At 40.7% G+C, this 23,514-nt stretch overlaps 1 protein-coding gene across 3 annotated transcripts; it reads right to left on the bottom strand.

Annotated features, from left to right (window-relative positions):
• Window positions 1-273: 273 nt before the first annotated feature.
• hdac9b (histone deacetylase 9b) lies at window positions 274-21,711 on the bottom strand. Of its 3 annotated transcripts, none has more exons than XM_026373194.1 (11): window positions 21,168-21,711; window positions 14,716-14,957; window positions 14,180-14,357; window positions 12,804-12,927; window positions 12,578-12,699; window positions 7,114-7,245; window positions 6,692-6,807; window positions 5,199-5,321; window positions 4,417-4,594; window positions 4,073-4,287; window positions 274-2,293 (listed from the first exon to the last, which is right to left on the bottom strand). In XM_026373194.1, exons 1-11 carry the CDS (start codon window positions 21,274-21,276, stop codon window positions 1,958-1,960), a joined length of 1,875 nt encoding a protein of 624 aa, XP_026228979.1. In that variant the 5' UTR covers window positions 21,277-21,711; the 3' UTR covers window positions 274-1,957. The 3 variants fall into 3 exon arrangements, with proteins under 3 accessions (XP_026228979.1, XP_026228978.1, XP_026228980.1); XM_026373193.1 differs by having other exon boundaries at window positions 12,804-12,936; window positions 21,168-21,710; XM_026373195.1 differs by lacking the exon at window positions 21,168-21,711 and adding an exon at window positions 20,866-20,994.
• Window positions 21,712-23,514: the final 1,803 nt, after the last annotated feature.

Below are 23,514 nucleotides of genomic sequence, written 5' to 3'. Positions count from 1 at the left end.
TTGGGTTATAGGACCTGTGTGGGAAAAGCAAGGCGGCTTAATGATCTAGGCAGCTCATTGTACATTTTAATATAATAATTACATACAAATATAATAAAAAAAATGCAAAATGCACAATGGAAAACAGAAACTTCTGAGGGCTTTTTTGAAAGCCTTATTTCCTTTCCTCAGTAAGCAGCAAGCAACCTCATAATGAGATGGAAATACCTAATACCTATTAGAAAATGCAAGAACATCAGACGTAAATGAGCTTTATTTAAAAAAAAAGAAAGGTTTATCACACAAGGCAAAAAAAAGAAGAGAGAAAAAAATGCAAATTGCTATGAACAGACCACAGGACCCCCCAACACCTCCTCCTCCACCCCACCCCCCCACTGGCAGCAAAGGGGTTCTCGTTACAACCAAATCAAAGGAGCAAGAGAACAGGACTCACATTGTTCTGATTGTGTTTACTTACACTAAAAACATTGAAACTGGACAATCTGAATGTACAGTATAAGACAGACAGTTTTGATTTTCACATGAATCCAAACACGGAACCTCATACTAGCGTTTTTTTTTTTTTTTTTACATTTAGTCGATGGTACAAATGAAACAGGAAGGTTTACAGCTATGCAATACATTTGATTGATCACTTTAAGACGGACTATACATGTTGCAATGGGCACTTTCAGGGGACAACAGGCTAGAAAAAAAAGAAGAAGCAAGGTCCCAACCAGGGTTTTTTTTATTTTATTGAAGTAACGTCAAACCTGCATGTTGAGGTAAGCATGCCACTAGGGAATACGAAGGAAGCGATTCCCCTTAAAAAGGACTCCCTTAACCATATCCCCACTTACTTTGTAATTCTCCTTGACAGTAAATCAATTCTCAAGCCTGGCCCCTTGGACTCCAACCCTAGGTCCTCCTCTCTCAACATTCCTGCACACATGAATCACTCGAACTCCTGGCTTCTAGAAGGCATTTCCTGCCCGGCCCTCTCTCTTTCTCTCTGTCTGACTCCTCTGCTGAAAGCTGGGCAAGAACCCGGCCCGAGCTTTGATTTGGACCCAGAGGGAGAGAGGGAGGAGAGCTTGGCTTAACACAGGGCTCTGGCTCTGGGACTGCTCCGAGAGAGAGAGACATGGAGACTTGGGGTGTGTTGGGAGATGCCTGCACACCCAAGCAGGGATTTAGTGCTTTATCCTTCAAATTGCAATATGAGCAGCAGACCATATTCCAATGGCAACATCACTACCAATGCACAAGTCTGCCCTAAGGGAGCGTCCTCTGTTAGGATTTAAGTTTACATTCTCTCTAAGACAGATGTTCATTATTTCAGTTCTGAGACCACTTAACATTGAAGATCATCACAGATTTTTGAGAACTAAGGGTATGTGCTGTTTTAAACTCTTCAACACATTGTCTGGACTTTATGATAATGCTCAACGCCCAAAGTGGAAAGAAGAGCATTCAAATATTTCATGGCAAAATGTACACAATACGATGGCTCTTGAAAGCTGTACACCTGTTCGAACCCTCTTCTAGAAATCATCTTTGATGCTAAAACCACAGCATATGTACATACGGCTTTTTCTCAGTTCTGCGGATTTGTGACGACCAAAGCAGCTCTTAAAAAGAACGGTCTAAATCATTTTCATATTATTTACACAAAAGTGAAACGTACATATTTTACAGAGATCACTACACAAAGATCACAAACAGAGAGTCTTAGAGCGTGGAATGAGCGAGGCTGCAGCTGAGTGAAAAGGAGTCATATGTGGTATGAGTGCAAGAGCTGTGCGTGTGTGTGTGTGTGTGTGTGTGTGTGTGTGTGTGTGTGTGTGTGTGGGTGTATGTGTGTTTGTGTGCATGTCTGTGTGTTTAAGTGAAAATTGCAGGGGTGTAGATGCACATGTTTGGAGAGACTTATTAATCTGTGAATGTTGCCAGTGTGTGATCTCATCCTCGTCCCTTCTCAGATCATGGCTCTTATCACCAGTCTCCCTTTGACCTGGTGCAGATAGGTGCTCTGCTCTGACTCTAAGCTCTGGCTGGTCAGAGCCTCATCCATGCTATCAGCTGGCTCCTCCTTGACCTTGATGACCCCATAGTGAGCGTCAGGTAGGTCACTGCTGGAGCCGCTGCTGCTGCTACTGCTCAGTGTGTGCTTCCGGATGACTCCTGCAGGGGGCAGCCTGTCCTCCTGCATGCTCTCTGTCTGCTCTCTGTGCTGCTGCTCTTCCTGCTCTTCCTCTGATTCCTGCAGGTGTGCGCTGGGCTGACGTAACTGCTCAATGGACTTGGACAACAGCTGGAAAACATATTGGCTCCATATTAATAATGATATCCTGCAGCCAAACAACTTTAACAATCAAACTTTTGTCACTGCAAAGCTAAAAATATCACTGAGGTTTCATAAATAACAATAAGCATGTAAATTCATCCAGAGAGTAGCAGATGGAATTGATTTAGTTTTTAGAGAGAAAAATAAATAATATAACAAAGGGAAATGTCAAACTAATGCACTGATGATTTCTGGCCAGTTGCATTGGTAAACCGCATTTAAGAAGGTTTAAAATGAAAGCAGATTAGCCATTGTTACTGTCTTTTTATTTTTTAACAAACATTAAATAAATCTACATGGTGTCTTCTTGTATTTGGTCGTGTAAATTGTGGTTCTGTTCTGCAAGCACTTGAGGCAGGATACGAGTGTAGGGAGTGTGGTTTTGTATAGGCTTGCTAAAGAGTGTCTAACAGTGCAAGATACTTGATAAATATTTGTTAGAAGAAACCTGGATGTTAACATTTAGCCTGAAATAGAAAGTCTGTGCAGAGTAATGTTTCGGTGTCTTCCAGCTTTGTTAAATTACAACTACTGTAAAGGCGAAATGATACAATTATTCTACCACAAGAGGGCTCAAAAGAGAAGCGCCTACTCGACAGCTGGTAACCAACAACATTACTGTCTACAGAAAGTAGGTCCTAGTATAAATATCCTTTCCACTACCATTAGTCTCATTAGCTTGGCATTAGTAAACACTGTTCAAACCTATTCCTAAAATCTCTAAGCTCTTGTAAATTTCCATTAGTGCCCCCTACTGTTGCAGGCACTGAAGGACGTTTAAAAACAACCATAGATGAGCCTCTGCTAGGAAATTAATTAGGGCAATGTTTCTGAGATCCCTCTCAATAAACACTCTGGGCTCATCCCTGATTAGTGGCCATTTATAACCTCTACTTAAAGAGGCTTTATTTGCGATCTCACTGGCCTGAGTGATCACAGCAGGGCTTGTTCACATGTTTCTAGGCAAGATGTCGCATTTATTCTCCTTTCAAATCAAATCCACTTTTCACTGATTACAGCTAATATTAAATACTGCTGCAATAGTCTTACAGTGGAATTCAAACAGAAACTGTACAGAGTCATACATCTGTGCTGTTCAAGTCAATAAGCGTTTGCACTGCTTTATGCTTTTTATTACTTCTAGGTAAGTGTTGCTCTATGGTTCCCATGGCTCTTTCAGGGCCCAGCGTTGGGACACATCAGTATGTGAGCTCACACAATGCTGCCTTTCACAGCGTCGGCCACCTCACACACGTCCCTCACCAGAATAATTACACTCTGTGCGAGGTCACCTCGGCCAGCTAACAGAAACACAAATATTGCCACAGAGGAACAAAATGCATTCTGGGCACTTTTTCCTTCATTTGAACTTGGCTGAATTGAATTTCACAGAGTTAGCATGTGAACAGCACTGATGCCTTAAGTTATGATAACAGAATTAGTGCAAAGGGAAGCATTTCTTCCCTATTTGAAGTCAGGCAGAAGTTTTTTGCTTTGCAGAAATAACACCAGGATTCCAGGGAAGAGCAGACCATAGCCTGGCTGAGTGAACTTGAGTAACCACAGATGCTTTTACAAAAGGCTAAAAATAGATCAGCAATTGTGTGCTTAAAACGATTAAAATCAGACTCCCTGCAGTGACAGAAGACCTCACGAGACCTAAAGAAGAACAGAGAATGCTGCGAAAAGCAATCTCAAAGTCAAAATCCTCCCTTGTGATTTGAATATTGATGATCAGCACAATACCTTATTTATATGGACCTGCTGCTGGTACTGTTTCTGTTTCTCCAAGAAGTGCTGATGTTGTTGCTGGATGACAAGTTGGGCCAGTGTGTTCTGAGGCAGTGGAGCTGACTGGGTCCGGTTCAAGGGCCGGTGTTTTGGTAGTTTAGGCCGACTGCTGGAGGGGCGATCCTTCATGACTAGAGGTGACTGTGGCTGGGATGACATGGAGCCTTGGCCTTGACAAAAATAAGTAAATAAATAAAAATTCTATTCATCATATTGAAAATGAGCTCAATTTACTACATAACAAGAAGTGAGAAAACATAAAGTAACATAACGCCTAAAGTTCAGAAAAGAAGACTTACCAGAGGAAAGGATCTTCTGCTGTCTCATCTGCTCCTTCTGCAGGAGGTGTTGAAGGAGAGCCTGGTGACTGGGGCTCACCTTAGACTCCAGGCCTGTCTGAAGGGGCACAGGACCCAGGAGATGCCCAGGCAGCCCGTGCTTGATTTCTGTTGATCTGTCTTTCAACCCAATGGCAGCCTAAGAGAAAAGAAAAGATGGTTAAATAATGGTTCTCTTTGGAATAACACCACACATACAGTGCACTAGGGTTGTTAGTCGTTTATAATAAATAGTAAGAATTATAGCCAATAATGGATAAACTGTTTTTTGTTTTTTTTTGTGAATGATCAGAGCTCAAATAAATCAGTGATAAAACAATGTGGAAATCAGAGACCATCAATAGTTAAAGTCACTGCAGCTGATGAACAGTCCTCTGTGGAATGTGCCAGAGACCCAAACAATGATATATCATTAGTGTGTTATCAGGAGTTGCACTTGAGTGGACTTGGACTTTTTAAATGCTGTGATAAATGAGGTAGTAGGGAAAGATAAGAGTATGCCTGACACAAGGCACTGCAGAACAATATTTATCTAAGGGCGATAAAATCATCTAAGGGCCACAGGTCAGCAACCTGTGGTCGTACAGAGACCTGAGACAGCCACTGATGGCAGGTTTGGCAACAGAGAGACTTGTTTACGAGTAAGAAGGCTTATTGTCACTGAACAACTAAAAAGATGCATTAGGCAAGACTTCGTTTAAAACACACCAATTATCTAGAATAGAAGCAAAATGTACACTCACACTAATTGGTGAGGATGTAGTTGAAAGCCCCAAGGAGATGTTGGGTAAGGAGGGAGATGTGTATAAGCTCAGCATGGACATGGAGCCCTCAGGTCGGAATAATCTTGGTTGTGAAGGCCATCTCTACATCAAACATACAAGACAAAGCAAAGGGCAGAGGGATTTAGGAGGAGACAGCAGATTTAAAATCCCCACAATGGACAATTTGAGCAGTGGCATAAATGTTAATGCACTACGATGAACAGTCCTCCTCGCTGCAAAAGAAAGGTTTGAGTTTTTATGACAGGATTGGCAGACAGTAACATTTTCCTGGAGCTTCACAGAATGGCACTGGTGAGCATGATAGATTATTACAAAACACAGCAAACCTCTAAATCTACCGCTCCACCCACAGCTCTTCAGTCCCCAATCGGCCTGCTGCATGTTCTTATTCCTCGTCCCCACCCTGAGGCTACTCTCTCAGAGAACATCAGCACTGGGGCATACTTCCTGTACCCAGCAGAGCACTGGACCAGCATGTGGTTTTGGAACAGCCATGTTTATCCTTCCAACCCCTACCAGTGTTCAGTGACCTATATGTGGATATCCGGTCCATATTTGACCCGAGGGACCTGTTCCCTCTGAAAAAAGATACCTAATGTAACGGTGCACAAACACGGTTTGCTTTTGCAACAGGCATGAGGTCCACAGGCAGCCCCACAGTCCACAAATGACTTTCATGAGAGTCCCAGCTTGGGTTGATACAATAGCAATCCTGGGTGTTTATGTTGTTAGCATGTGGGTGTCTTTGGCTACCAGTGCCTGGGATATCAATTAAACTCCACAGTTTGCCTCTCTCACTGAGCCCAAACCTTCAAACTAATGTCAGGGCATCTCTCCTTCTCTGTGTTACTGAAGGTCCCTGGGAGAGTAAACAGCGATTGTTAAAGAAAACACAGCTGTTCTGCTAAGACTGTTCAGAGATGTGTCATATCTGCCACCCTCTCTAACGGTCCGCTTCGTGAGTCTGGTCCAAAAGGACAAGTTCTGGTCAGTCATGAATCTTGGGAATTTCTTGGGAAAAAACTCAGACAGGCATGCAGCCAGGCCAGTGACAGAGGACCATGACAAGCCAACAGCAACCTTACAGCCAAACTAAAGATGTTTTTATTGGCAAAATATAAAACTGATTGTCCAGCACATCTGGAAAAAAAATGTCAGTTAGTAAAAATTGCTTCATTTTAATTTTTACTGTTGTTTTTGTGCCACTTATATTCAGATTTTTAACACCGACAGAGTCAGTTTATTTTCCTGCCTAATGTGTCATCTTTACGCAAGCAAACAACTGCCTGCTTTTATAGCTGCCAGCAAAAGGGCACACATGCATTTAGTGTACAGACATAAAATTATGGTTCTGATATGCACGTGATTTCTATGCACAACAACACTTGCACAACAGCTTTTTGCTTTATTTTTGGGCAAATCAATCACAGTACTCATGATGGTGAACATACCTCAGTTTTTGTGGTAGTAGGCAGAGACGAAGGTCCATTCTCAGCCCCCAAGGCACTAGAGGCCCCGATGGGAGAGCTGGGGCCGGAGCCGGGGGCACTATTAGTGGGTGTACAGTCTATGAAACATCAAGGAGTTAGACAGCGTGTATGCTAATTCTGGCTCCAAACACAACACACATATATAAAGGCTTATATTTACAGCTTGGCTGCATTCTTTCAGCAGTTTAACGTAATAATGTCTGATTATAATGGTTTTCCTGCATTAAATAACACTGACCATATTATACTGCACTGTACACTGTTCTGCAGTAATAAAAATATATATATAGGGATTTATTGCTTTTTAGAGAACACCAGATAATACATTGTACATACTGTTGTAACATGTAACAAGAAATAATTACAAATTTGACACAGCATACCCATTAGTTCCAGCGCCCTCTTCTTGTACGGAGTCATTATGTTTCCATCTCTTCTCTTTAACATTGGGCTGCTCCTCCTCTCTGCTACCTTCTGCTTCAGTCTGGATCGTACCTTCAGGTTAGGCTCAGAGGCTAAAACATAGAGTACACATATTTCGTTCTGTAAGTAACTGTGTATTTGCCAATACAAAATCCCCATTAGATGATGATAAATTATAGGAGTGTGACTGTGACAGTTTTTACGGTCAAAAACCAGTTTTATGCAGCTTGAGTGAAATCAACATTATTACAGAAAAATATCATAAAATAAGAGGAAACTAAATGAGGAATAAAAAACTATAAATCTGTTAAAAATAAGCATTGACTTAACATGTAACAATTTCAGTTTCAGAGAAATTCAGAGCAGGTTTCAGATAAATTAAATGAGTCAGGATTGGGCCCATTTCCACCTCATCTGGACTAAATTAGGTTGAGTAACACACAGGCTCTAAGTGAAATAGCCCGCTACCTGCCGCCCTGGTGACCACAGTCTGATACAGTAGCAACAGTTAAACTAACACAAAAACATGGCAGATGTTTCAGGGTCTCCCCACGCCCCCAGTTCTTAATGCAAAACAGAGATACTCGAATACACAGCTTGAACATACTCCTGAGTTGCACACACACACACACACACACACGGCCTGGACGGAACTGATCCAGACTTACAAATCCAGTCCATCGGTGTTGACAGAAAACCTGACCTATTATAATTCACAATAGACGTACTGCTGTCAAACCTTTCGACTGAAATTAATGATGGATTTAAGAATATTTTGTTTCATTTTAGATAGTTCAACCATTTTAATTGGCAATTTAACCAAGATAGATTTAACTGGTAATTCAACACTAACACTGTTTGATACAACAGATGACTGTCAAGCCTAAAGTAAGACTACTTTCTTTCGTGCAACTACAACATCACTAGTTCGAGTCTGGCTGGGGACCATTTCACACTGTGTTTTTTCTTTGCCTCTCTCACTGTCAATCCAAAGAGGAAGGAAAATAAAACAAAAATAAATAAATAAAATAAAATCCAAAGAGCATAGTCAATCAATTAAAAAGTTTAAGGATTAAAGTGTGTCCCCCATCCCAGAGGATGGGTTAAATGCAGAGGACATTCATTGTCAGAAAAGATGATGAATAAAGGCTGCTTCACACTCTGGGTTAATCCACATTATTTTGCCAAACCAGAGGTCAAGAGACACAGAGGGGCTAAGGTGCTGTTCTTTGTTTCCTTTAAGTGGTGATCATTTTTAATTGAGAACGTATTTTAGGATACGTTCTTTCCCAGGGCTGTGACTTTCTCTGGAGGCTCGTAGAAATCTTCCAGATTCGTAAGACTGTCCTTAAACAGACCTCTGTTTTGGCACAAAGTAGTGACTCATGTTAGAGGAGTTTTTTCCACAATACAGTTTAAAACATTCCAGGATTCATGCGTGAGGGACTGAGTTGTAGGCTTTCTTGATGACAATTCAGGGACAATTCAGGGGGTGCACAGGCAGGTCTGTCAGATCGTTGAGTCTCATGTGACTGTTTTATTGAGCAGGAGCTGGTGCTTTTCTCCTCTGTGTTCCTACCAATTCCTTTCTGGCGATGATGCCTGATAGGAGTTTCTATGTTGTTCAGAGTAATGCAAGCAGTACTGTGCATTGTTGTTATGTGATGCCACCTTCTCCCTTATGCTTTTTCTAGTATTGTTCAGTCTCCAGCCTTAGAGACTCTCGTTATCACCCTGCCACTGAGAGTACACTTTGGATGGCTCAGTGGAGAACATCCGGTTTATTCCCATTATTCATTACACCTTTCTACAGTAACTCTCCATGCAACCGTGGCCTCCAAACGTCTTCTCTGTGGAGGATACTGCTCCTTTGGCTAAAGTTGCATGCAGCATCATTAGTAGACTTATAAGAGCAGTTACATTTGCAGCCCTACCAACTTCTGATATAAGTAGTACACTAGTCAAAAATGGCTATGTGTAAAAATAACATAATGCAACGAATTTAACAAAGACTTGAAAATAATTTAAGCATCAAGAATATAAAATGCTTTTGTATTCATCTGCTGAATCACATTGACAGTGACTCATCATATCAACACGTCTTATATGGACTTCTCATCAACCCCTCAGACATGGACTCTCATAGCAAACAAACAAGAAGAATAGATAAGCTGGTCTTTTGACTGAAAGCCAGAGCACAAATCTGTATTGAAGTTATGTAAACCTTCTGTTACACAATAGCCAACCTGTTTCAATTATTTAGCACCAATCAATAATTAAATGAGTCTTTTGCAATGTGTACACCATCAAACTATACATAGAAAAGTGGGGCTCTGATGTGGGAGCACTGCAGGGAGGAGGAGAGAGGGAGCTGATGGGGGCACAGCGAGAAGAGTGGGCCAGATGCTGCTATTTCTGGCTTTTGTCAAAAGCAGCAAAACCCTCTTCCCTAATACGTGGCACAGACCTCTAATCCTGTGGGTGTGAGGTAGAATGAAAGAGAGCGAGGGAGGAAGAAAGGAGGCAGGGGAGATAAATGGAGAGAAAACGCTGTTGGGAGTCGTATGAATCTGCTTCACGCCCTGCTGCCTTGATTGCTTTCTATTTTTACACACTGCTGCCACCAAGCTTCGCATCCCAATTGGTCGCCACGGGAACGCCAGACAGCAGCACGGGAACAAACACTTTCTCACTGGTCTCCATGGAAAACAAATGCCCCGGTGCACAGTGCAACAGGAGACAATGATGGCAGCAGCACGGCATATACGTACACTGAACACCTGGGCAATTTCTGCACCAGCGTCACGGTTAACGAAAACATACAGTAATGCCTGCAATATATCACGATCATAAATCACTCACCTCATTACATTTGAAAGGCTTGCTGCAGGGCTAGTGACTTTGCAAGTGAATGTGTTATGCTATCTCCTCTTACTCAGAATTTTAACTCTGCTGTCACTGTAAGTGTCTGCGTCCATTAGATCCCACACACAGACAGATGGCTTTGTGGAAAGCTGAGCTCTGAGTTCTGTACATAAGTCGGCCTGCTATGCATTTTTTCTGACAATATTGTTTAAACTAATGTAGAAATTCATGAATTGAGTTACTGGTTAATGTTCCTTTAACATTACAACATAAACATTTAAACTTAAAAAGTTGCAGTCCCTTAAAGTTTCCATTTTCCATACCGTCACATAAGCAAGTCCAGTTCTTTCTTTAGTATTTCTGATATAACATATGTAGTTTCCACATAAACTTTACTTTCTTTTACTTTGTGTTGTATGGTTTTATCAGAATAATGTTTGAAAGTCTTTCCCACACCTGCTGAATGCACACATTTGGTAAATGGGTCAAGACCAGGCTGTTGCACTTCTTACTGCTAAGCTGCAACTATTCTTGCCACAGACTATCGCATGCCCTCGGTCCAGTTTATTCTAGTCGCAGGATAGGAAAGAAAGAGCCTATATTCCAAGTAAACAAGTTAATCACGTGAACTCTTTCAACTACTTCTAGGGTGACAGAAATAAAGCCAATGGTATCACATCTATCCTGTGTTGTGGTGGATAATGTAACTATTAATAGGACACCTAATAGTACAGATCAGAGCACTGATTGTTCCTTCAGTGGAGCATTTTGGTACTAATTTACTGAACAGTTCATGTTGCACAGTACATCTTCAGGTGTTACTACTGTATAAGATCCTCTACCTGTACATACTAAATAGTGCACCTAACATTTAACATTTCTCTTCACTGACAAAAAGTTACTTTGAGTGGGACTAAAACTTTGACTTTTGTTTGTTCAATCCAAACCTCAAATGCAACCAAAAAAAGATGATTCTTTGCCCTCTGGCCAAACGAAGCAGCAGGGACTCTAATGCGGAGCATTCAAGCCATCTCCACTTTGTTTTGAAAGAGCTGCCTTTGCTTAAACAAACAGTCCTGTTGAGGTGCATCCTGCCTGTGCCAGTTCTAATGTGGCAACACCTGCCAATCAGCTATCAGTGACAGCCAGGGGCTCAGGAAACAACACTACCTTTGTATGTCTCCCTCGCGTGCCAAGCTCTCAGAGGGATTTAATGAAGACAGACAGGAAGTGGGGGAGGAAGGACTGAGCAGGAAATGACCACATATAGATTCAGGAAGCAAGAAATTGTTTTATCAGTGCAAGAGAGTCAGGCCAGGTTTAACAATGAATGAAATGATGAAAATGTCATGTTTGAGCAGCAGAGAGACAGAATTTTCCTTATAGGTATTTGTTTAAAGCTGCCAGTTTGTGTTCGCAGTGAAAGGCAAACAATGCTCCGATAAACAAACTGTGTTTGTTCAGAAAACTGTTTTCATCTGGTTATTACATTTGCGAGGCAACTCCTTACGTTGTAGGTCTAAAGGTATGCCTCAGACATGTAAATGTATATTTCAAAGAGACATTCTACGATATTACAACGAATCAAAACGCTCAAAGTTTCAATCCGCCTTTCTAATATTTACTCTTGTCATTCAGTAATTTTACAAGACATAATTCCTTTGCCTGATCTCTAAATTACGTATACACACAACATGACAGGCCTGTAGTTAAACAACTCAACAAGTATAATTATTTTCCAATGTAATTAAAGGAGACACAGAAGGAAAAAGAGCATAATGTAATTTGGTGACCTCACTGCAAAATTATGAAGTTTTTAGCTTAGTGAGCACTTACAAACCATGAGAGGCAGGAATTATTCTTATTTACACAACCATCCCCGGAGAGTTCCTCAAACTTTAAACCAACAAACCTGAGCTGCTTTTTGGTGGGAACCTGTGTCTTTTCAAAATAGATTTTTAAGTCCATAACTCAGGACAAATTAATTCGTTTTAATTTACCACTAAGCAGCTCAAATGGGTCTAGGTTTATTTTTGTAACATAGGGACAAATGTGGTATCCTTTAAATAATAGTAACAAATTAGAGCAATTAAAGTTTAAACCTGTGGAGTGAAAACATGCTACTACTGTTTTTGGGGCTGTTGCCTGTGTTGAGCTGATATGTTTTAGAATATGAAAGGTTTAAGTTACTTTTCTTAATAAGTCAACAAAGGTTTTGTGAGTCCAGGAGTTTTCAGTCCTGGAGGAATAAGGAGTGGGACAAGTGTCATAACAAGCCTAATTGATGTTATTAGCAAGTCATCGGCAACCTCAGGAAATCCTCAATGGGTAAACCAACCTCTTGATTGCCAAGGGTCAAAAAGACACTCACTGCAATAATAACCCAAGAACAGCAAATGGAAAAATACTTTTACTCAGTATTATCTTTTTATCTTGCTGTGGTGTGTGTGTCTATACAGACGTATGCGTGCATGTACAGTATATACATATATAGATAGATAGATATAGATATATGTGTAGATGCATTATGAATGTGTATGTGTATAAAATTTAACAAACCTGTCTTCCTTAAGGGGAAGTCGTCCTTGCTCTCTATGGGTGATGGGAGGGTATACTGGCATGTAGGGGATGTACCGCCCAGAGGTGGAGAGCTTTGGTCCAGTGAAGTGTGGTGAGAGGACCTAATGTTGCAAAAACACATAACATTATAAGAGAATACTGGCATAATAAATGAAAGATCATATATGGTTTTCTATCCCATTCTAAAATAATAAAGACAACTTACGTGTACCAGAGTTTTGGGTGATGGATGAAAGAATGATTGGTTCCATTACTGCCAGGGTCCTTGGCTGATTTACTCAACAGAAACTCTTGGAGTTTCTGCTTCACCTCAGTACTGGCCACTGCACCTGTGAGACCAAAAGACAAAACCAAAGGGATTGGGGTCACCCTAGGGCTATGACTCATGATATATCCCTGGCTAGATAATACTACAAAGCAAAATTTATCTCTACTGGACTTTTTTTCAATATCACATTTAACCTACTGCAGAACACAAAACTGTCCTGCATCAGGTTTTTGTTCGATAAAATCTTCTGATTGACTTTATCTTCCAGAGCACACACAATTTATGTAGGAAGATCTCCCCCTAGTGGAGGCACTACATACATTATCAAGTTGTTTAAATTATGCTGCAGAGATGTTCTTTCCCATTGGAGGGTTACAGTTGCAGGGCACAGTTTCAAATTACCTGACCTGACTAAGTCATAAATCTTGTCTATTACTAGCTATCAGGTAAAAACAGAAATGAAATACTATATCTGAAGTTATTTTCATCATGCTATTGATTGCTATGTCATTTTCTGCTTAAGTCTAAGCTTAAATGTCACTGGCCAGCCTTATGTCATCGGTTGAATGTCCTCATTAAGTCATAATCATTCTAATATTATTAGATATTTCTCTTTATCTGATAAATAAAATACATATCAGCTTTGTAATCAGCATTGGGTTGTTAATTAGACCTAATATTGAGAAATCTTATCTCCACAGACAAGACATCAGAGCAGACCCACCTTAATGCTACACTGCCAAATGTGGTCGAGCTGAGAGTGATATGTCTTCTATTCATGTAGTAGGTCTGTTATACGCATTGCTTTAGAGATGTCTGCATTTGCACAGAACATTTTGTCGTATAGCATAATCATAGTATGAAATATATTAGTATACTAGTAGTAGTATATTTTACCTTGTTTGCCTTTCATCCTAAATAAACCTTTGCAGTTAACTCTGTCAATATTACTGTTGATCTTGTAGCACAAGTTCTATAGCTGTGATAAGATTGTTAGTCATCCAGGTGAGTTCATTAGGTAGCTGACTAATGGCTACTAGACTTCTTTCCTGTTAGACCCAATACTACATAGCATATCCAAGTATCTTCAGTCAGTTAGTGGAGCAAAGAACTACAACGAAGCATTTGTGTTCAGTTGTTAAATGCACATTTTACATTTAGGCAATTTGAGTTAATGCATTCTGAAAATTGATGAAAAAGATGCGGGTTGTGACTTCAGGGCCTCATGCTCGCTTTTGCCTAGGGCTCTAAGAATCACTATTTCCACTGTTGATGCTAGAAAGATGGTGATAATGGCGGTGTTGATCTCTTACTCTCTCGGGACCGCTCTTTGCCCCTGAGGCTAACACTGGAAACATGCTGCTCTCGCCGATGCCTCTCCTGCTCCTTCTCCAGCTGGTTCTGCTGCTGCTGCTGCTGTTGCTGCTCCAGACGACGCTCCTTCTCTGCAAGTTCCTGCTGCTGCTTCATGGCCTGAAGCTCCTGCTGGAGCTGAGAAACACACAGGCTTTAAGTCAGCATGAAGCGAGCACACTGATAAATATATATTTTAAAACAACAGTGGTTTCAGTGAACTTTTGTAGTTTCTGTTATTCTGTGGTGGACTATTCTGCACTTGTCTGTAAAAACAAACCTCACACTGTGCTGATGCGTATTGCTCAACACCCTGCCCTGCTGTGCTGAGTTGCTTCTTCTTCTCTGCACTCTGTAATGTTGTCCTGAGCTATAATGTTTTCTACTGATCTGCACTATGCCATGCTGTGTTGTGTTCTGCTGTTTTGTACACCGTGGTGCTGTGCCACTGTGTACACTGCTGTGCTGTCCTCCAACTGTTCAGTGCAGTGCTGACCTTGAGGTGCTCCTGGAGCTGAGCCTGGTGCTGACGGGTCAACTTCTCATGCTGCTTCTGGAACTCGCTGATTAGTAGCTGCTTCTGGATCTGCTGCTGCTTCTGAATGAGGAGCAGCTCTTGTTGCAGCTGCCTTTCCCACAATCCTGGATCTGAGCCTGGGCCCAGCATCCTCAGATCTGTACGTAGGTCCAATGGAGATAAAGGCTCCACAGCCAATGTCACGTCTGGCTTAATGTCCACTATTGCCCACAGAGAGAAAAGCAGGGAGATTAAAACATATTTGTCAGTGCATAATTGTGTCTTTACCTTTATAAACACCAATAAACCAACAATTGTTTAATGTGCATAGTGTATCTGTATATTCCTGCAGAACAAAACAGAAATATTTGCATTATAAATGAGGTGACATGAAGTTTTAAAAAGGAATAAAATAAATATTGAGGGGAAAAAATGACAAGACCCAGAAAAGAGATCTCCAGTGATCTCCAGAAACCTTCAATTATAATAATTCCTGTAAACAAACATGGGATCACGACGATCATACGTCAGCAAGTCTACTGGGAGCAGCTTTAAAAAAAGACTCCATGGACATCTGCCACAAAATGTTGAAGTTTAAGTATTTACATAAATCTTATCTTCCCACTGTTAAATAACTGAGGACTTCTCTGCATCTCTAAGAAAACACCATGCAGATATCCCTTCTTAACATTACTGATTTAATAGTAAGTAGTTTGTGAACCCATATGTGCTTGTGAATTGTGTTGTTCCTCTAATCTTTCCATCTCTTTGCAAGACTGCAAGATCCAATGTCAGCACTGGTAGAACTTGCGTTTGTCTTTAACAACTATCTACATTATAAGTAACTGTCGGTCACAACAATAAGAGAGCACACCTTAAGCTCTATACAAAACCTCTCCCACAGATAAAAATCAATTGCCAGTAAAGAACATAGGAGACAGTGCTACTTTATTTTTCTTTTACAGAAAGACAGCAGGTTTAGTGATTGTACAATATTTTTTTAACTGCTTAATGTTTCTGTTTTAACCCAAACTTTTAAATACTAAGTGTCTCTGCTAGCGTCAGAGCATTTTTAGAGATCATATACAGAATAAGATATTTAGGCCTGCAGTATATTTGACCTGTGACCACATATAAATGTCAAATTCTTGGAAATAAAAAATACGCTATGCTTATCATGATGTGATATTCAAGAAGTGTACACATTGTCCAGACTGTATAATGTCTCCTCCATTCTGAGAGCAGAGAAATATTCAAACCTACTTAAAATTCTAGTTGCGACTCAGAGTTTTATTGAGTATCTTCACTGCCCTAATCTTTTCGAGGGTCACATTGGAGATTACAAATACAGGCAATGTTCCCACCTGTTCTTTGGAAGCGTGAAAGAAAAGTGACATATTACACATGGTACAGTATGTTGACGTACAGTATATCCTTCTGAATTAGTCTTGTCATGGATATATCCACAAGCACTGTAATAAAATGCAGATAAAAAGGAAAGTAAACCTTTCAAAAGGAGCAGTGCCAGTCTACAGTAGCCATCAATTAAAAAGCAGTGGCCTCCTGTTCACTGATGCTGTGAAGCTCACTGGCGCCCATTTGTTTTGTCATGTAGCCTGTTTTTTATTGCCACCATTCCATGTGTATGCGGTGGTGATGATTATAAATAGAAACATAAAAGCAAGTGGCGCAATCCTGGTCTGTGACAACCCCCACACCCTAGTATCCACCACCCTAACTTGCTGCTGCCATGGCAACGCTGGCGACGTAATTATGTCTCCCCATCCTGCAGATACTGAGTCTCACTGCATGTCATCTCCTGCCTACAGTGGCAATGTGACATGTTGACTATTATATCAGCTTTTCAGTTCTTATATAAGAAAGGAGTCCCCAGCAGAGAGACACAGAGAGGAAGCATTACAAAACCCTCTAACACACACACACACACACACACACACACACACACACACACACTAGAGATTCAGTGGCTAAGTGATAAGTTTTAAAACATGTTCAAAGAGTGAAGACAGCTAGAGGGAACTCCCGTGCTGTAATTTTTCTATGTTCTAAAAACAACTCCAATCAAATGACAAAGGAGGGCGACGGCTTGTCAGGCGCAGAGAACAGGCACCTGTAGATCAGACCCTTCTCTTCTGACAGGGAATATTAATCTTAGCTTGTAAGCACTTGACAAAGGACTCTTTGTAGCAGGCAGTCGTGAACCTGTGAACCACTAGGTCTCAGAGAGTCCGGTAGTCTCAGTGCTACTATTGCCTAATGGACCTAAATATAGCACCACAGAAAACACCTGCTCCCTGGAAGAATTCACCTCTATGATATCTAATTAATCTCATATTTCATTCTGTACCCTCACTGTGACTGACATTAAGGATCTCCACTTTGATCAGCACATCAAGCAGAGCCCCCATCATAAAATCTCAGACAGTGGTTTAGCAAGATGAGAATGTAGAGGGGGAGGAGGAAGACTTAAGTCACCTTTGATGACCAAGGCTGTATGAAATAGCCCTTGAGGAAACCACAAACAGCCTCATGTGCCTGTTCTATTCCTGTCTACTCTCCGTCCACTGTGTTGGCAAGAATAGTCTTGGATGAAACGAAGTCCCTAAAGGTAGATAGGTACTATTTGAGCTCCACTGAAGCCTCTGCTTAATGTATAATTTACGACTCATTTGCTCATGATTGGCATTTGCTCTGTGCTGATTAGCACATAGGAAAAATGGTGAAATATGCCTCTGTCTATGCACTATACTCATCAACAAAATAGCAGTCATATCTACTACCGCAAATTTTCAGTTGACATATTTACGTCAAATGCACATTGAAGCTGCATGAAACTGAAATATACTGTTTCTGTATTAAGAAAATACTCAGACAGAGGAGAATACGGAACCACCAGTAACTAGGGCTAAATATAAATGCTTTTCTGAGCACAGTCTTAATATAGACAATGTGCGAAAGACTGACACAGTTGTGAGACCGCTTGCTTAATTTAACAAGGGCAAAAATAAAAGCGCAGTGTTGCATTTATGTAACTTTCAGGTCACTTTTGAAATGATCCCTCACAAAGACGAGTCTTCAACTTCTAGTTCAGTGGCCCTAAAGTGCCATTGGTGATCGTGACGCTAGATATGAACACTTTATTCTGTGTAAAAGTAAGGTGCCTCGCGATTGGTGCAAAGTGGTATACAAAAGATTTATGAATGACAGGTCGCAAATTTGTTTTTAGCACACAGGGGCAGCAAGCACCCTGTCCCATGCCCAAATTCCTCCCAATGGAGGGCCTGTCAAGGGGGATAGGGTGACTCATGGCCTGTGACCGCACTCTCACTGCAGCGTTGCACCGCCAGTGTCCCCAAAGTGTTTATTTCTATAACAGATCTGCCTCTCATTAGCTTTGGTGGTGGTTAGACTGACAATCACAGCTTTAATTTGAGATGTTGGATGGCTGTCTTTTTTTGCCTCAGGCCACATTAGCAGGTTTCCCACCCCACAGAGAGAATAGACACACAACATCAGTGTCATTACTATAACATGTGAGCAGTCTGATACATATACTGATACATAAAACAATGTATTATCAACATATATCATGATGCTGGCTCGTGTGAGACTGAATACAATATAGATATGCTTTTCAGAAACACGACACAAAACAGCACCACAATTTAAAGGGAAGTTCACCTTTAGTATTGGGATTTCCACTGCTTCATCTGTGTTCCAGTGAGACATATTAGTATAGAACATTAGTTTTTTAGAGATTTGTATGATACTTTATTACTGATTAGAAAATTTAGTCAATAAACATAAATGCACACTCTGTTTACACTTTAAACATGTATGGTGCGAGCATTTAGAGTGCAATAGAGATGGTTGCTGATCTAAATTCCCAGTATAACTGTATGAGACAGTATAAATAGAACCAGAGATACAGAAGATGTTTGAGGGTAAAAATAAGCTGATGCTTGGGACTGCAATGTGGTGCTGGATCTCTTATTAAGTGCCTTGTTATTTTGAGCAGCTGGCATGTCTAAAGCAGGAAACAGGTCTTTATTTTTAAGAGTCAGGCTCGTCCTTGTAGCTGAGCCAGAGCTGTAGCTTGCAGGCTATCTGCTAACAAAGAGAACTGAGCTCAACCACCCAGTCGTCGCCTGTCCTGCCATCATGTCAAATAACAAACACAACATATAACAAATAAAGAAGGAAAACACAGAAAACTCTAAGTCAAAATAAGCATGTTCCCCTGTCCATACTTTTTCATCATTATACAAATTTCCTGTGGGCAATGCTGGTACCAGAACTTCCAGTCAATAAAATTCCTTGCCGACGATGCCTTGCCACCTTTAGCCACAGCAACTGTGCTTTTCTACAAAAAACATCCTAAGATACAGTGAAAAATATACAAAAAGACTCATACTTACTTATATATTACTTGTTGACTTATACTTATTTACTCATTCTTATAATGGACAAAGGAATACTGAAACAGCACATTATGCTATTTTTGCTTTGTCTCTTCAACAGCGAGATACACACAGTGGCAACCTGAATAGATACAGGATGCAGACAAAGAGGACTTGAAAGGTGCAGCATTGTTATTGTCTGAAAGGTCCATACTGAGGGGCGCTTGTATGATATTTTACATGATATTTTGCATAAATGAGAACTAATTGGCGTCCCCTTGTTGGAGAGCCATTTTTATCAAAACTTTGATATTTCTGACACAAAAAGAAGAACTTAACTAAAAATAATCACCAAAAAATAAATTGTTAAACAGTAAATAATTAGCCCACCCATGGGCCTGCCTTAAAGGGAATGTGCCTGCTCTACAAACAACACTTGACAACACTAATGATATTGCGTAAACTCATACGCGGCATCCTGGAGAGGCATTTTTATATAGATAATGTAAGTCAAGTGTCATGTGATTTACAATAAAGTGGAAGGCACAAATTAAACAGCCAAGTGGAAGATTTCTCTATAAATATCTGTTCTCATCCACTGTTATATCAGGAGCATGCTGAGATGGAATGATAACGCACAGACGCCTAATCTTAGCAGGCTAATGCCATAATCTGAAAATAACTCACCTAAGAATAGCTGACCCACAGAATAAGCAAGGAGCCTGAATCCAGGCACTCTGTATAGCTGTTGTTTGGCTTAGAGGCAACTAAGACAGAGGAAGAAAGCTCTGCCCTTGTGGTCAAATAACCTGCTCTATTGACAGAGATGGAATGTGTCATCTTCCTGTCATCCTCCTTAAATCTCCTCACGTTTGGCCTACTGCCTCTGGATGTTTGGCTGCCTAGAGTCGAACTCAAGGCTGTATTTATTTGATGTTAGAGTTGTTGCCTTATCTTGCAAGCTAAATATACGAAGTTCACAGTCACTGTACAAAACTTAAATGCACATTTAAGAACTATCCTAAAATACAAGACAATGTGTTGCTGCCTCATGCTGTTTGGTAATTACAGAAAACCAATTTTATAACAAGAAATACCCAACTCAAAGGTCAGAGTATGTTTTTTAGTAAATTAAAAACACACATGACTCAGTGTCAACCTTGAAACCACATGACAATTTCTTCACAATCGCTCAACTATGAACTCATTTCCAGAAATCAATTTTCACATTTTGTCAATAGCCACAAGCTGAAACAAATCTAAGCAAATCAGGTGTGACTCATCTTGAGTCAATACAGTGAATAGACGTTACTCATACTGATGTCAGCCATGTACTCTTCAATTCAATTCTCAGGTCAAAAATAGAACAGTCAGTGTCTGAGGTAAATATCCTGAGAAAAACCTTTCAGTTGTCCCCCCCTCAGTATTTTTGTCACAGTTTTTCCTGTTCCTTGAAAAGTGCACGCTGACATGGAAGCTCACAAAACACAACATCCCTTTCACGTTCACAGTGACTCATTTCATGCAAGTAGAGTATGTGAATAGTAATAACACAGTTCCTTCCTCTAGTAGAAAAACAACACTCTATGCATGCTTGATATAATAGGATAAGCAGCACTTTTAAGATATGTTTAAAACAGATTACAATAACAGTCCCACCGAGGGACACAAATTATAAAGCAGCATATGTAATCATTGAAGTAAATACCTTGATTCAGGAAGAAGTGCCTAATCCTACCACGTTGCTGTGGTGAGAAGTTTTGAGTTCGCTTTTCACACAGAATGAGAGACCGACTGAGCGCAAAGAGTAGTGAAAGAGAGACAGAGGGAGAGAGTGAATGTGTGCGAGGGAGGCACAGAGGATCTAGGATAGCAGAGAATTTAGTACAGATTCAGTGGCAGAGAGAAATACAGAGGCTAGAATGCAAAGAGCAGAGGAGAGAAAAAAAAAAAAGTAGACAAATGACGAGAGTCCTCAAGAGATGTAAAAACACCGGGCTGTGTGATCACCTGAGTTGTTCACATTGTGCATCTTGCTGTGGTTGGGGAGCTGCTGGTGTCCAACGCACCCTTCTGTTGTGGAGAAACTTGACTCGCCCTCGTAAATCGTCTGCAGCATACTCCACTCAGCGCTCGGGTCTCATCGCAAGCTTTGCGTTTCCTGTCACCAAGAGCCACCCCTCAGCCACTCAGGGGAGAGACCGCGACAACAGGCAACTCTCTCCCTTCCTCTGCCTCCTCCTCGAGAAACCCCTCTCACTGTAGAGCAATAACACAAACTGCACAGTCTCTCTGCAGGGCTGCCACTCTCTCGGTGCCCTGCCTCAGTCTGGTTCAAACACTAACACACTGTTAGGAGAAGATGGCAAGTCCAGCCTTTTTTTTTTTTTTTTTCTTATGTGCTTCTTTTCCTATTTCTCTCCAGTCTGTGGCTTTTCCTCTCCTGTGAGCAGAGACTGAGAAAAATGTAAAGCTGAGTTGCTAGGAAAGCCGTATACTGTGTGCTGAGCACCTCGCTGAAGCAGTAATGCAAGCCAGGGAGGGAACAAGCTTCATTTGCATGTGAATCAACAACTGCGTGGCCCACAGGTGACAGAAATAGAACAATGGCCAGCCCTGGCTAAAAATAGGTCAGGCGAGGCGCGGGGATTGGAGCAGCATTGATGCATTTAAAAATACCACACCAAACACAGCTGTCTTCTTTAGCTCCTGCCAGAAGGCATGTCTCCTGACTCCCTCTCTGCAGATGGAGGCTTGATTCATCTCTCTCTCTATTCTGATTTGTTGAACCAGTCTCTCTTACTCGCTCTATTTATGTCTTCATTTTCTTCATTTTCTCTCAGGTACAAGGGTGCGATGATCCATTTTTGCCTTGATGTGCTAAAAGGGGCACATATCAACTTCAACACCTCTGTGCAGTATATAAGGAAATATAGGATACTCTTTACTCTTTATATGTATGTATATATAAATACACATATAAATATGTTATGTTAAAGGTTTGTGAAATAACTGGTTGTCTGTCGTGAATAACAAAGCACAAAAACAGTGTATTTAGAAAATAAAATAAAAAAAATACTACAAGAACAAATACAAATACAATAGCATCTGGATAAAAATCTGCATGTGTGACAAAAACTCAACAAGATGTGTCAATTTGAGTGACGCACCGAATGAACACTGTGTTCATTTAAGACTCGGAGCATAACCTCACTGCATTAGCGCAGTGTATGTGTGGTTCAGTGTGTATTCAGGGCAGTGCTGCTAGTCAAGAAGCATGCTTTCAGCTAGCCATGGAAGCCAAGCGTAAGAAGGCATAATAGCATGATCACAATTACATAAACCTCTTAAACTGTGTCGAGAACACCTCTATCCCATCCCATCCATCCCATTTCCTTAAAGTACCTTGATATTTTCTAATGACATATATACTGGACATGTAAAGAGGGAGAATACTGAACTCTAGCCAAGTTGTAGGATTATTTCAATTAATATGAAATTACAAACTGCTAATATAATCTGACTATAGCTCATATAAGTCAAGTCAAATGTTCTATCAGTGCCACTGATGCGGGGTTGGGTTTGTGGCCAAGTAGCCTGTGCCTTTAAATTTTTCATCTTCCTTCATAATTTGACCTGTCCCCCAGCCAGGGGCGTGGAGCCAGCATGGCTATTTTTAGTCTGCGCTCTGACGACTACAGACACACAGAGAAGGAGTTTTACTGTGTTGTTTCAGCTGGACAAACATTTAACCCCTCAGTCCTTTTATCACAGTGCAGCTAAGAAGCCAAGAAGGAACTACACAGCTTGAAGGGTCACCCCAGACATAAAACAACTCTGAGGTTAATGTGTGATATATGTTGTGTAGATTATTAATTTAAAAAAAGCAGCAACAGGCACTAGGCATACTAGATTCATTTGTATTCTATGCTTACATCTTGGTTACAAAACTCCAACAAATATATATCTTTTTTTTTTTTTTTAGTTTGTTTATTGTATGCAATATTAGAGAGAACTAATTGCTACCAGTGCCTCACCTTAGCAGCGCATTATAGTTGAACAGGTTTAACAATGTCTTCACCTTTGTGAATTTGTTTTGGCATTTACACTGGATAAGATGGTATGAGACATAGCCCAAGGTAATGACAGATAAAGACCCAGAGCTCCATCTGTTACACTCTCTGTTTGAGGCGGCAAGATTCAACCCTGCAGGCTGACCTCGGTGTACGCAAAGGCATAAATGATCAAAAGAGGAAGGAAGGCCGTCACATGAATCACTATTATCGTGATAATGGAATCCCTATTTATACGACATGACAGTGTGATTTTACTTGAATCTTAACCAAATCCTAAAATT

Source organism: Anabas testudineus, chromosome 16 (assembly GCF_900324465.2).
Source record: "Anabas testudineus chromosome 16, fAnaTes1.2, whole genome shotgun sequence".
In the NCBI taxonomy this organism is placed as follows: domain Eukaryota; kingdom Metazoa; phylum Chordata; class Actinopteri; order Anabantiformes; family Anabantidae; genus Anabas; species Anabas testudineus.
The sequence above is the reverse complement of the archived record's forward strand: the minus strand, read 5'-3'. Positions and strand labels throughout refer to the sequence as shown.

Excerpts from the sequence above, each read along its gene's own strand:
- hdac9b (XM_026373193.1), bottom strand. The coding sequence starts at position 21,276 with ATGCTGCAGACGATTTACGAGGGCGAGTCAAGTTTCTCCACAACAGAA. Across the intron at positions 12,937-14,179 it reads CAAAGAGCGGTCCCGAGAGA|GTCTCACAGGTGCAGTGGCC; the intron begins GTAAGAGATCAA and ends TTTTGTCTTTTG. Across the intron at positions 12,700-12,803 it reads CACCCAAAACTCTGGTACAC|GTCCTCTCACCACACTTCAC; the intron begins GTAAGTTGTCTT and ends TTGCAACATTAG.